General features: G+C 56.2%; 3 protein-coding genes across 3 annotated transcripts; 2 read left to right on the forward strand and 1 right to left on the reverse strand.

The window, feature by feature from the left end:
• Positions 1–1,005: 1,005 nt before the first annotated feature.
• Positions 1,006–2,813, forward strand: BESB_020170 (uncharacterized protein; the record flags this gene model as incomplete). Its single annotated transcript, XM_029360726.1, has 2 exons — positions 1,006–1,423; positions 1,480–2,813. The coding sequence occupies 2 exons, from the start codon at positions 1,006–1,008 to the stop codon at positions 2,811–2,813; spliced, it is 1,752 nt and encodes a 583-aa protein (XP_029216085.1).
• Positions 2,814–3,741: 928 nt separating this feature from the next.
• On the reverse strand, positions 3,742–5,080 carry BESB_020180 (n-acetyltransferase family protein; the record flags this gene model as incomplete). The annotated part of the gene is made up of 2 exons (XM_029360727.1): positions 3,742–4,067; positions 4,906–5,080. The coding sequence occupies 2 exons, from the start codon at positions 5,078–5,080 to the stop codon at positions 3,742–3,744; spliced, it is 501 nt and encodes a 166-aa protein (XP_029216086.1).
• A 1,143-nt stretch (positions 5,081–6,223) lies between these two features.
• On the forward strand, positions 6,224–8,855 carry BESB_020190 (uncharacterized protein; the record flags this gene model as incomplete). Its single annotated transcript, XM_029360728.1, has 4 exons — positions 6,224–6,449; positions 6,867–7,703; positions 7,954–8,141; positions 8,712–8,855. The coding sequence occupies 4 exons, from the start codon at positions 6,224–6,226 to the stop codon at positions 8,853–8,855; spliced, it is 1,395 nt and encodes a 464-aa protein (XP_029216087.1).
• Between the last annotated feature and the right edge of the window lie 2,893 nt (positions 8,856–11,748).

The following is an 11,748-nucleotide window of genomic DNA, read 5'->3' on the forward strand; positions in this document are numbered from 1 at the left end:
CTGGCAGAGAAGAAATCGGCGCACAGTTTCTTGCTCTTTTTACGCCAAGCGTTCCTCCTGTTTTGTTGCCTGAGTCACTCTACCCTTTGCGTTCTGGTGGACACGCGCTGGAACTTGCCTTTCTCCAGTCGCTGTGTCTCGTACCGTGGTGTTGGGTCACCCCGTCCCCGACCGTGGCTGTGCCAACTCGCCAATAGCCGGCGTGACTAGTCGAGCTACCTCTACACTAGCATAAGCCATGGATGCTTCATACTTGAAAAGTAATGTTATGAGTTTGTATGGACCCGGCTGTTGGCAGCAGCGTTGTCATGTTGGGCATCGTCTACATCGTCTAGCGTCGATTGTGAGTCTTTGATGGCCGTCGATTGCGCCCCAGCAATAGCTCCCGCACCTGTGCGTTTCGAAGACGTGACACTTGGCCATTCTGATCGTCTCTTGTTTGTGCCAGGTGACGCATTCGTTGCTGCGCTCCACTCTCGCCGTTTTTTTGCGTCCGCTAACTTTCTTTAGGACTCAAGTACAAGCCCAGCGCACGGCGCCCTGGTGCAGCTAGCGACAGCAGCCGTCGTAGGTTGACTGCCGAGAATAAGAGGGACGCCACAGACGCTCGAAGGCACTGTTCAACGCGACTCCCAATACCGCGACAGAGCCTGTAGCTGCCGGACAGAGAGGAGCTGTTCTCTGGCCCAGAGCAATATCCAACTCGTCCCATCCGGAAGGTAGGAATTCTCGCAGCTGCCCGCCAAGTGTTTCTCTGCAGGGTTGTAAATGGCGGGGAGGTCCACATATGCTAGTTTCGTGCTTCATTGGCGCCATTGGGAGAGACGACTGTAGGCGTCGGGAAGATGTGGTGGCAAGGCTTCCGGTCTGCAACACGTGCCTTGCCAAATGTGCAGGAATTGCTGGTGTATGTGTGACTCTCAGGAGACTCGACAACGAAGAGGCCGCTCACGTCGCCTCCTACATCCTAAGGCGTGCTGCCCAGCTAGACTCTCAATCTGTGCAATGGAGGCTCGACCAGCCATCAAAGCGCCCTCTCGCGGAGAGGAGTCTGTGCCACACTCTTCCCCCGTTCCAGGGCATTGTAACGTCCTGCCAGTTGTGGGACAGCGCGCGCACATCGCATCGCAGACGAGCACGACATTCGTTCAGGCTGCTGTCTCTGCAGATCATCAACGCGGATCAAAGCAGATGGTCACGCAGAGCCTCTCCCAGTCTACGCATCTCTGCGAAATGTCTTCCCAGCTGGGTGGCAGCCGCCGCACGAACACCTTCAGTCACATGCTTGACCGTCAGTTCAATGCATCATGTACGACAGCCATGTCCCCCCCTCCACAAACGCCTAGCAGTTCCCTGAGGGCTCTGCCTGAAGCCCCAGAGAAATCCGTGCTGGGTGCGTCACCGCTGTATCCTCAGACGCAGGGTAAGCCCCTTGCCCGTGCGGCCGCCAACCCCCCAGCGTTGCCACCGCCCCTGCAGTTGCGCCAAAGTCCGTGAACGGGGCACACGTGCCAAACCCGGCTGCGGCGCCTCTCAGTGGCACAAGCCCGCATCTGAAAGACGACATGGACATGGCGGACCTGCCAGCCATAATGCAGTCGAAGGCAAACATGTCAAATGAAGCTATAGTGACGTCGCCGCCCGACCTGGCGAGCGCACCGGCAGCCGATGTGCCGCTGTCCTCCTTGCCGACGCCTCCGGAGAACACGTTGATCATTTTAGACTACGACGACACCTTGCTGCCCACCAACTGGGCGGCCGTCCAGAACCGCGTGGGTCTTAACGATGCGGTTCCTCCGGAGATGCTTCCCCCTCTTGCGGAACTGACTGAACTCTGCATTCAAACCATCAATATGTGTCTGAGCAAGGCAATGGTTGTGATTGTGACAAATGCGAGTGTGGAGTGGGTCAACCGTTCTGGTGAAAAGTTCATTCCTCAGGTCTTGAGACACATTCAGTCTCAAGGCATCGAAATTATCTCTGCCCGCGACCGCCTTCAGAGCACGGGTATGGCGCAACGACAGTGGAAGATCCAAGTCTTTGAAGAATTGATCAACGACGTATTCGGAGACCGCATGCGCGAGGGAACTGAGTGTACCGTCATTTCTATTGGCGACGGAGAAGGCGAGCGAGAGGCATGCCTCGAGATGTGCCGCAATTTGGGCGTCAACGAATGGCTCTTCAAGTCTCTGAAGCTCCTGGCTCAGCCAACGTGCAACCAGCTCATTTCAGAGCACATTCTCGTCCAGCAGGCCTTCCCTGAGATCCTCAAGGTCCCCCAGTCTCTAGATATGGCTATTCTCGACTACAAGAACTGCGGCGGCAACGACGCGTCTGCTCAGCCAGCGGCTGCGCAGCCCATGGCGCAGAATGCGAACTCGCAGCCAGTCGGCGCGTCTGCGTCGCCTCACAGCGCCCCGTTGCAAACGGCCTCAGGCTTTGCGCGGCCTTCCGCAGCCGTCAGTCCGACCCAGAGGAAGCCGCCGCTCTACAATGGATCTGGGGCGAGCTCGAACGGCGGGGCGACAGTCGTCAGCGTTAACGGCGGCCGCGGCGGTGGAGCAGAGGCCGTGCCTCGTGGGGCAGCGTTGAGCGGCGCTTCCGCCACATCGCTCTATCCCAAAAACAATGTTGCAGCAACAAAGTCAGACGTCTCGCCCAACACAGATGCATTCGTCGATCTTATCAGTGACCAGCTCAAGGCGCACCACCATGACCCCGTCTCCACCGGCGCGGCCTCGCTGGCCCGGAAGAAGGCGCCGTTCGCGACCGCAGGCGGCTACGCGGAAAAGGCAAAGCTTCTTCGACGGTGAGCAAGTGCGGCACCGACCCTGAGGGCGGCTACAACTGCCGCTCGCTCGTCGCGGGACATGAGTATGAGAAGCACGACCAGCCCTCTGCCTGGGCGCCCAATGCAGCTGATAAATGAGCCGTGCGAAAAAAGCTGAACAGAGGGAAGCGCGCACTGGGCTCATCGTCTCCGTGGTGTGTTAGAAACGCCGAGTCGAAACAAACTCCTACTGGCAGTGGGGGAATGCAGAATGATTCAAATGTAGCAGCGCCGTCATCTGGCGGATGTGACATCCAGGGCGTGCCTGTCTCGTCTCGTTCCGCCGGTTGTCAAGATTTTTTTTGTGTTTTTTTTTGTTTTTTGTTTTGAAGACTCTGACTTTTTGTGGTGAATCTTATTCGTCACGAGCGCGTGAACCGCGTTGCGCCACCGAAGTCGGGAGAGTACCCACTGAAAACTGTCCTTTCCCAGTCGCGCCTCGGCGGCGCCCACTCCGCTATGGCCCTGAGAGCTCAAATGGGCGGCGGAGAAATCGCAAATGTTCACAACGACGCCCCCAAAGAGAGTATGGCGAGTGCCTTGCGCCGCGGAATCAGCCTGCGCGTACTCCAGCAAGAATCTGCCGCATTAGCTAAATCACGTGCCCTGTGAACTGAGCCTCAAGCCTCACTCATCATTCAAATCGGCTTGAGGAAATTGACGCAGGCAGCGGCGGCCGCCAGCAGACGGGCATATGCACCACAGTCCCCAGGAGCGGGGGCAGCAGCGCCAGTTGCCTTGAGCCTCAGTCTTACACTCATGGCACAGCATGGAGCGGTCTACACATTCGAGTGCTCTTCAAAACAGCCCACGAGCCTACCATATCACGACCTCGAGGAACTACACCATCCGGTGGGGACAGTCAGGCAAGAAAAGAGAAAATACGCGATCAGGAGGGTAAGTGCCCAGTACTAGAGGGGTTCTTCGGCGCCTTTGAGGCACACTGCATCGACGTCATGGGAGAGAGGCTTCCGCATGTCGAGGGCGTCTTCTTTTCCGGAGTAATAGCCTTTCTCTGTCTTCCACACGCGGTAGCCAAGCTTCCTGTAGAAGTTCACGGCCACGGTATTCGACACTCTAACGTAGAGGTCGACATAGTAGCATTTGAACTTCATCTCTGAAATGTTTTCCAAGAAGGACATCAGCTTCTGCGCGAGGCCACACTTGCGGAACTCCGGTGCAACCGACAGCGCGGTCACGTGTCCATGCCAGTCCATACCCGTTCCCTCGACTTTGCCTGGACACAGCACCATCTCACAGCGCACGCAGTGGAAAACCACTGCGCCGAAAGGCCACGCATCGCCGGAAAACGTCAACCGACCCGCGCTGGAAACTGGGGGGCACCAGTCCCGCATGCAGTCCTTGCACAGCTCCACGTCTGAGTGGCATGGGCGTCTCTGAGCAGTCCCAAGAGGAGAGACCGGAAGGCAGGCGACGAAAGAGGAACTGCGCACAGGCTTCCGCGCCCGCGTCGCATCCACCAACAAAAAACCAGACTACTCAGCTGGCAACCGACACACACAGAACAGTAGAGGGGACGCTCCAGCGCGCCACGCCCCAACGTGAAGTGCGCATTCGCCCTCAAAGATCTGTCAAATACATGTATATAGATGTATATGTGTGCATGTATGAATGCTTGTATGCACGTATGCATTTAGCTATTAATGCATGCATGTATGACGTATCGGAGCCGGTGCTGCTCGCCACCTGAGCTCGTAATAGGCGCCACCCCACAGTCGTAGACATTGCACAGAAGCGCGTCAGCTACCCCGCGATAGACACTCTTGCAAAATGTGAGCGAATGACCCCTTCAAGGAGAGCCACGCGCTCCTCGATAGTGCCCGGGGTCGATTACGCGCGTTGAATGCCCTGTATACGAGACACCTGGCTTCCCGTAGCAATATGAAATCAGGCAGGATTCAAAGATCACAAATCACACCGAATGTGCACACGCACGTGCGCGTTGAAGTCTGTGAGCGCAGACAGAACATGTGTGGCAGCTTTTATGGGCTGAAGCCTGCGCAAAACCTGAGAATGCCGGCGTACAGATGCGACGCCCGACTTTCACTCCTTACCCATGATGTACCCTGCGATAGTTCCATCTGGTGCGTCAGCAACAATGCAGAGCTCGGGCCAGTTGGAAAGGTACCGGAGATAGAAACTCTGCAGAAAGGTCTCAGTGAATCCGTCCAAGTTGACGGAGTTGAATTTGAAGAGGTCTCCTGCAGTCATGGGCCGGAAGCAGCTCATTTTATAAGCCGATGGCGCAAGGAACCAAGAGCAGGATTGCCCTCTGGACCAGAGAACATGGAGAGTGTTGTTGTAGGTCGGGTTTTGGTTTCTGGCCGCGTAGCCGACGCTATCGGTGTTGTCGCTGGAATATGCTAAGGAGGAAGGCGCTTCACCGCGGAGCCGAGGGAGGACGGAAGTTGGAACCGACCCCTGAAAGATGTTGAGCCTCTCACAGAAGCTCTGATGAGAACCGCTAGTGGCGTTGAAAATATTAGTAGCATTTCCCGTTGAGGTCGAATCATAAAAACGCTGTGTCGTGGTCTGGCCTCGTATCGGCACTCTGGTACATGCGCAGTAAAGAAAATCCCGGAACTCACACTAGACACGTTGCACGCACAGCAAGAAGTTCAGACGCTCTAACTGTCTCATCACGCATTTTTTGCGAGGAAGCAGCGGAGACACGGCAAGTGGTATTGCTCTATGGGCAGCCCAGATTTCTCCGTAAGCTTTCATCGAAAAGACAGTTTCCAGCAAGTCGTCCTCATGTGTGCATGCACGCGAGCGGCCGAGCCATTCGCGCGCAGCCACAGAAACAGCAGGCAAATGCGGCCTTCATGGTTCTGGTGACTCGCGGAATCGCCTAAACACACACGCGAGTACGAATGAGAGGCGTGTGAGCCGCTTGAGTGATGTGGCGTGTGTCAGTGTAGACCCGCTGTGGTGGATGACTGCGCGTCGACTTCGATGGTGGCAGGTCTACGAGAGGTGGGGATGGAAGGCCGTGTGGTACGCGTTTGCTGTCCTCAGGAACTCACGCGCGCTCTTTGTTCTGCTGGACGTAATCCACGGATTTCGCTAACCGACACATCGTTCCAACTAAGACCTACCACGAGCTGCAGCGTTTCTCTAGACGTGCTTACGACCAACCCCGGAAAGCTCTCCATGGTGTCGCAAAATTGAACTTTGTATTGTCGCCGGATGCACGTCCACGGTGACCTCCAGCGCCACCACTCGCGAATCATCTGCTTGTTGTCTTGTATCGTGCTCGAGCTCGAGCTCTCGTCCACCGTTTTCGTGCTTCCCTCTTTTCCTGTGTTTCCATTATCCCCTGTATCATCCTGTTGCCCTAAAAACGCCTTCAGACTGTCGACAATCGCGGCAATGGATTCTCCGCCGTCGTCCGTGGAGCGTCACAAACGCTTCCCAGATTCCCCTGCATCCGTCAGTCCTACGCACTCGGACCCTACTTGCCGCGATACACAAGAGCTGACTTCTCCGGCGCAGTCACGCGGCCTGCCTGAAGAGGAAGATGACCCGCCACGCCACGCTGCTCCTGGAGAAGAAGATGGTTCGCCCAGCCGCGCGGAGCAGTCTTCGCGGCGACGCTGTAAGCACGCTTATCTCTGCGCTTTCAAGAGTGTCCTTCGCCCCCGGCGAGCCGCATAGCATTCTACTCCATCGCGCTGGTCGTGCGCGGACACACTGCGTAGTCACATGAGTGCTGATCCGAGTTCTCGCAGCAGCACCTGCTGGTGCTGGATTAAACGAGCTTTCATACAAGATGTGCAGAGGAGAGTCACGCCAGTTTTCTATCCTCGACAGCCCACGGCACCTGATACAACGCAGTTCGGGAAGTCTCGACCGGCCGTTTCTCTGGTTGCTTACCCGACGTAAAAAAAGCAAGGGTCAGAGCAGAGAGTCCGCCGCAGTCTGGTCGGTTCGCCACGAGCCCATTTTCGTCGGTGCCGGCGGTAGCGTGCGCCACACATTTGTTACCGTTTGTATGTCTCGTTTTGTTCGGCAGGGTCTTTCGACGACGAGGATGGAGACAACACCGCCGATCCCTCGAGTCCATCACACGGCCTGGTGGCTGCCGCCTCTGCGGCGAAGCGCGTCCCGCGCCGGCAGCCCCCCATGAACGTCGAGACCTTCTACGCAGCCGGTGAGCCCGGTAATCCAGGTCCGATGGAGAAAGACGGGTTCTTCGACATGTACTGCCGCCTCAATTTCATGCGTGTCCAAGAGAGGAAGTTCGCGACCGTGAACCACGGGGCTTCGCGCAACAGGCAGATCGCGGAGCTGCAAAAGGAAGTCAAGGAGTTGAAGCGTGCGCTGGCGGAGAAACGCGCAAAAAGCGCAGGCGCGGGCAGGTCGGCAAGCGGCGCGCCTGGGGAGCCCTCGTTGAAGGCGATGGTCGTCGAGCTGGAGTTGAAGTCGAAGCGGCTAGCCTGTCTGCGCGCTAAGCGCTGCAGAGATCTTCGCCTGGATCTGAATCTCCTTCTCAAATCCATGGGAGATCAGCTGTCAGACTTCTACCCCTTCAACGAGAGTCTGGATCGGATGGCGCAGCGCCTAGACCAGTTCAGCTGGAAGGCGCCTGCGTGGATCGGCTACCGGCCGCTGCTCCTTCAAAAACACAAAGCGGGGGGCTATCAACGCTGGGTCGACGCCGGTTGCCCTGACCCTCCCCACAGCGTGTTTCAACATAAAACCGCTCAGACGATGGAAGGCGTCATGAGAGACGACGAAGCGGAGGACTCTGCAGGATTCCCCTCGTCAAGCGTCCCTGAAAAGGGCGCCTCGGCGAATTCGCACTCTGCTCGTTCCCAGGATGAGGAGGAATTCCTACCGGAAGCAGAAGGTACGCCACCTCGGCAGCCTGCACCACTTCAAGTTCGCGCTACGCGTAGCAGGTCGGACGGGCTCGTGCCGAGCGTCTGGTCACATACCTAGAGGAAACACCGCCACAGAATCGCTCTAATCTCTTTCCCCATGCGATACTTCTCGATGAAAAATTGCGATGGGCCGGAATGTTTCTACGATGCCCTACGTACCTCGTGAGATCCCCGCGTCTATAGCTCCGTGTTGTGTGGGCTGCTAACCCGCGGAAGGCTTCCGTGTTGAAATCAAAGCGAGTGACGACGTGTGTATTGAGACCTCGGTGAATGTGGCAATGTATCTTTTGGCGACAGCGGATGTGCCTGTGGACCGGCCAGCGCCACACGCCGACGAGGGTCAGTACGAAGAGAACAGAAGACCGGAGGCAACGGTCTGCGGTGGACCGTCGCCCTCGAAGCAGGTAAGACCTCATACCCTTCCAAAGGCCTCGGGCTACGCACAACACAGTGTGGAGGCTGCCGCCGTGAGTGCTGCGAATGGAGAGCGGAACAGGCGCCTTCTGGGGCCAGCGGGCTGCACTGCGCCTGTGCGTCGCCCGCGATAGATCACGAACAACCGAAGAGGGAACGGCAACACGACTCCGGCCTTCTTCCAACACGCTGAGGCCGTGATGATGAGCCTCAGAAGCTATCCCGCGTGTGTATACACTTGAGACCACACCCGTGGGTGGACAGATTCCATCAGTGTTATATCCACTCCCGTTAGTTCCGGCGACAGAGGGACGTGAGGCGCATGGAGGGACCGATAAGTGATGAGGGCGCGCGACCACAGCTCAAAAGCTGTGGTCGCGCGTCCGCTCGGGTGTGTAGGTTCTGGTGCCGGTGAGCGTGCACTTTCACGCGCAGGATGCTCGACGATGGGAGGGCGGACCCGATCTGTGTCGTGACAGCGGAAGAGCAAGCTGGGTTGTCGCATGGCCATTGAAGACGATTTGGCTCATCTGCGCTGGACTGCGTGAATGTTCCTGCAGACGACCTCGCCGGCCGCAAGCGACATGTCGGAAGATTTCTTGCGGGTGATGGAGGAGAAGAAACGCGCCGCCATAGCGAAAAGAGAAGCGCGTTTGGAAGAGAAACGACGCATGGCTGCGCAGCAGAAGCAGGATGCATCCTGATCTGTCCCGAGAGCAAGCGTTACTCTGGAGAGACCTTTGCAGCCACGCACGGAAAGTTTCAAGTTGTATGTCTGTTTGGGCGAGTGCCCGTGCTAGTGAGTGTAGTTGCTTGGCGTTGGAAACAGTCAAGAAAGATTTTTTTCTCACCCAGAAAAACTATGCTCTCGCGGCTCACGCAGCATGCGGTTCCATTCTGCGTCTTCCGACGCGACTCTTCCGCCAAGGGCAGCTGATCACCTGCCCGGCGCTACGTAGAGTAGTTCGAAAGTCCACGGTTTTCAGCGCAGTCGTCTTCACGAACGAGTATCATGGAAGCGCTCGAGGCTCCAGTTTGTCACACAGCGCAGTGGTAGCTCCGTTTGAAGTGATCTGCGATATCTCACAGGCCCCTGTAGCTACCTCCTGGTTTGTGGCAGTAACATACTCCAGCGATGGAAGAACTGCCGATAGAGTCTATGCCTCACCTGAGAAAAGGTGAGGGGTCTGGATGCTAGTGCCTCCCGGCCGCTAGTTCACATACGTGTCCTAATACGCGGACACCATGGCGTGTTCGATACAAACGCCAGTGTGACTCCTGACTCCCAGTAGCACGGCGCTGAGGATTTAGTTCGAGTGCAACATTGAGAGGACGCTTTTAGAAGACCCTGTTCCTTACCGTCATCTCTGCCACCCTCGGGTGTGAGGGAAGGGGTAGCTCTTGGACATGTCAAGGTTTACCTTTGCGTCTAATCGACTGCGCCGACGCATGCGATGCAGCAAGTCAGCTACACGCACAGCTGGAGGACTACGTTGCATCACAAGACACGAGACGTTGCACGAGCTAGAGCACTGCATAGTGCACCTTCAACACTGGCATTCGCGGATTTGAGAAAAACGCCGCCGCGGCCGTGGAGTTTCCCGCACCTCTAGCACAACTTTTGAATTTGCACTAGGGGATCCCTATGATGCGTGGGCCCGTCTTGTTCCGAGATTTCAGTTGTTTTGACTTCTGTGGCGTTCTATGGCAAGCCAACTGTAGCATGTGAGAAAAAAGCAGGTCCCAAGTGGAAGACACTGGCAGCTCACGAATGAAACACTAGAGCTGGTCCTTCATTGAACGCTGCAAAGTGTATCTGTGAACGATACCACTGATGCGATGACTCACCGCTAGATCACCATCTCAGGCTTCGTTTCTGTGTTACGTCCACACGACAATTGAGAGAGCCACTATCGGTGCGGAGCCACACCAATGGAACTCAAAAGACTACGACGTATTGCGTGCACACATGACATACACAACTCTGTATCATGTTTTCCTATTGTACGATTGAAATAGGGATGCAGGTGGATCAGCAGTGTATGCACGACAGAGGGATTCCACTCACCCATGCACATTCCGTTACTTTGTGTATTTTGTGACTACATACACAGCATTGCTGCTAGTCTGTCGTGCGCCGCGAGCAGTTTGCTTGCACCGGCGAATATTCTCGTTTTCAACGCCCCCTTGCACACAATGTATGCGTTACTGCTATTCACCTACCGGCGAGTTGCTGAGCGATGGGCACCTTACCGAAAGGGTTTGCAAAGCCGTGGATCAAAAACAGCACTCATCTGCCCCTGCGGCTGGTTACACTACACGCATATTCAATAGAGGCCCCGTGCCTAGCTCCCTGCCGCGCGGTCACAACAGAGATGCTCGGCATTACGGATTTTGAACACTCGCAAATGAGAGAAGCAGACTGGGTTTACGAACCGCGCTTCCTACGGAACTCTTCAGGGTTTGCGGGGGGCGAGTAGCTACTAACATACCAGCTCTTCAGGGGCATCACGCGAAACCAACTCGGCCGGGATTTCGCAGGCAGAAAAGCATGCGGCTTCTGCGATCGCCCTGTATTCCATAGTCGTACTTCTCACAAGATACGCTTTGTTCTGCCGTAAAAGGGAAAATTTCGTCTTACCCTTCAATCGAGAGGGACTATCCAGCCGTCACGCGGGCCCAGGTCCCATCTCCTGTAGAGAGACGCACTCGTCATCTGCCGAGGAAAACTCCTACCGAGAGAACACGCGAAAACTGACGCGCTATTTCCGTGTTTCAGCGGGTTTCAGTTGCCCAGTGATACATTCTCATGACTCTCACCAATCAGAATCTGGTGCTTCCTCTCCTCCTCCACTCTCGACAGCTCGTCTTCCTGCGGGCCCGTGGAGTTGCAGGTCGCGAACCGGCGCGCGGCGTTCCGCCGTGATTTTTCCTCCTGCCGTTTTGTGCCTTTTTCTCTGCGGGCTTTTCCACCGACAAGTTTCAACTAAAAACCGTGTAGACGGAGCCACCGTCCTTCGAGTATTATTGTTTCGAAAGATTTCGGGGGAGAGATCACCCGCTTTTTCCTTGCACCGGAATCCTGATGGGGGGGAAAGCCGCGGAGATACAGCGGCACATCTGAGCGGCAGACGCTGCCACTTCCTAGTCTCGTCGAAGCTTAGCCTGTCTATCGGACCTGTAACAAATGCAGTGTTTCGCTACATTTTCCTGTGGTTGCAGTATCGATTCATTACTGCCTACATGCGTAGATGTGTCCCTGTCAGGATAATGTGTTCACTCCTACGATTTGCCCCGCTCCTCCGTATACACGCTAGATGCGCCTGTCTATTGGTCAAGTCGAGTAAGCCTACGCTTTGTATCCTCGCGATTGAACGCCCGTGCAGTCAGAGCATCGGCCGTGCTAGGCTGCGATGACTGCATATACGGGTACACATTCAAATTCGTGAATGTGAGTCGGCGCTAAAGAATCTTACGACGGTGAGTCGGGGCCTGGCGCGCGTCGGCGATTGCGAACATGCTCATCAGAGAGTCACGCCTTCACTGAACCCACTGATATGTGGGTTTCGGATTCCATGGATTCCTGACGCAATTTCC

The sequence above is a fragment of the Besnoitia besnoiti genome, chromosome XI (genome assembly GCF_002563875.1).
Source record: "Besnoitia besnoiti strain Bb-Ger1 chromosome XI, whole genome shotgun sequence".
NCBI lineage: Eukaryota > Apicomplexa > Conoidasida > Eucoccidiorida > Sarcocystidae > Besnoitia > Besnoitia besnoiti.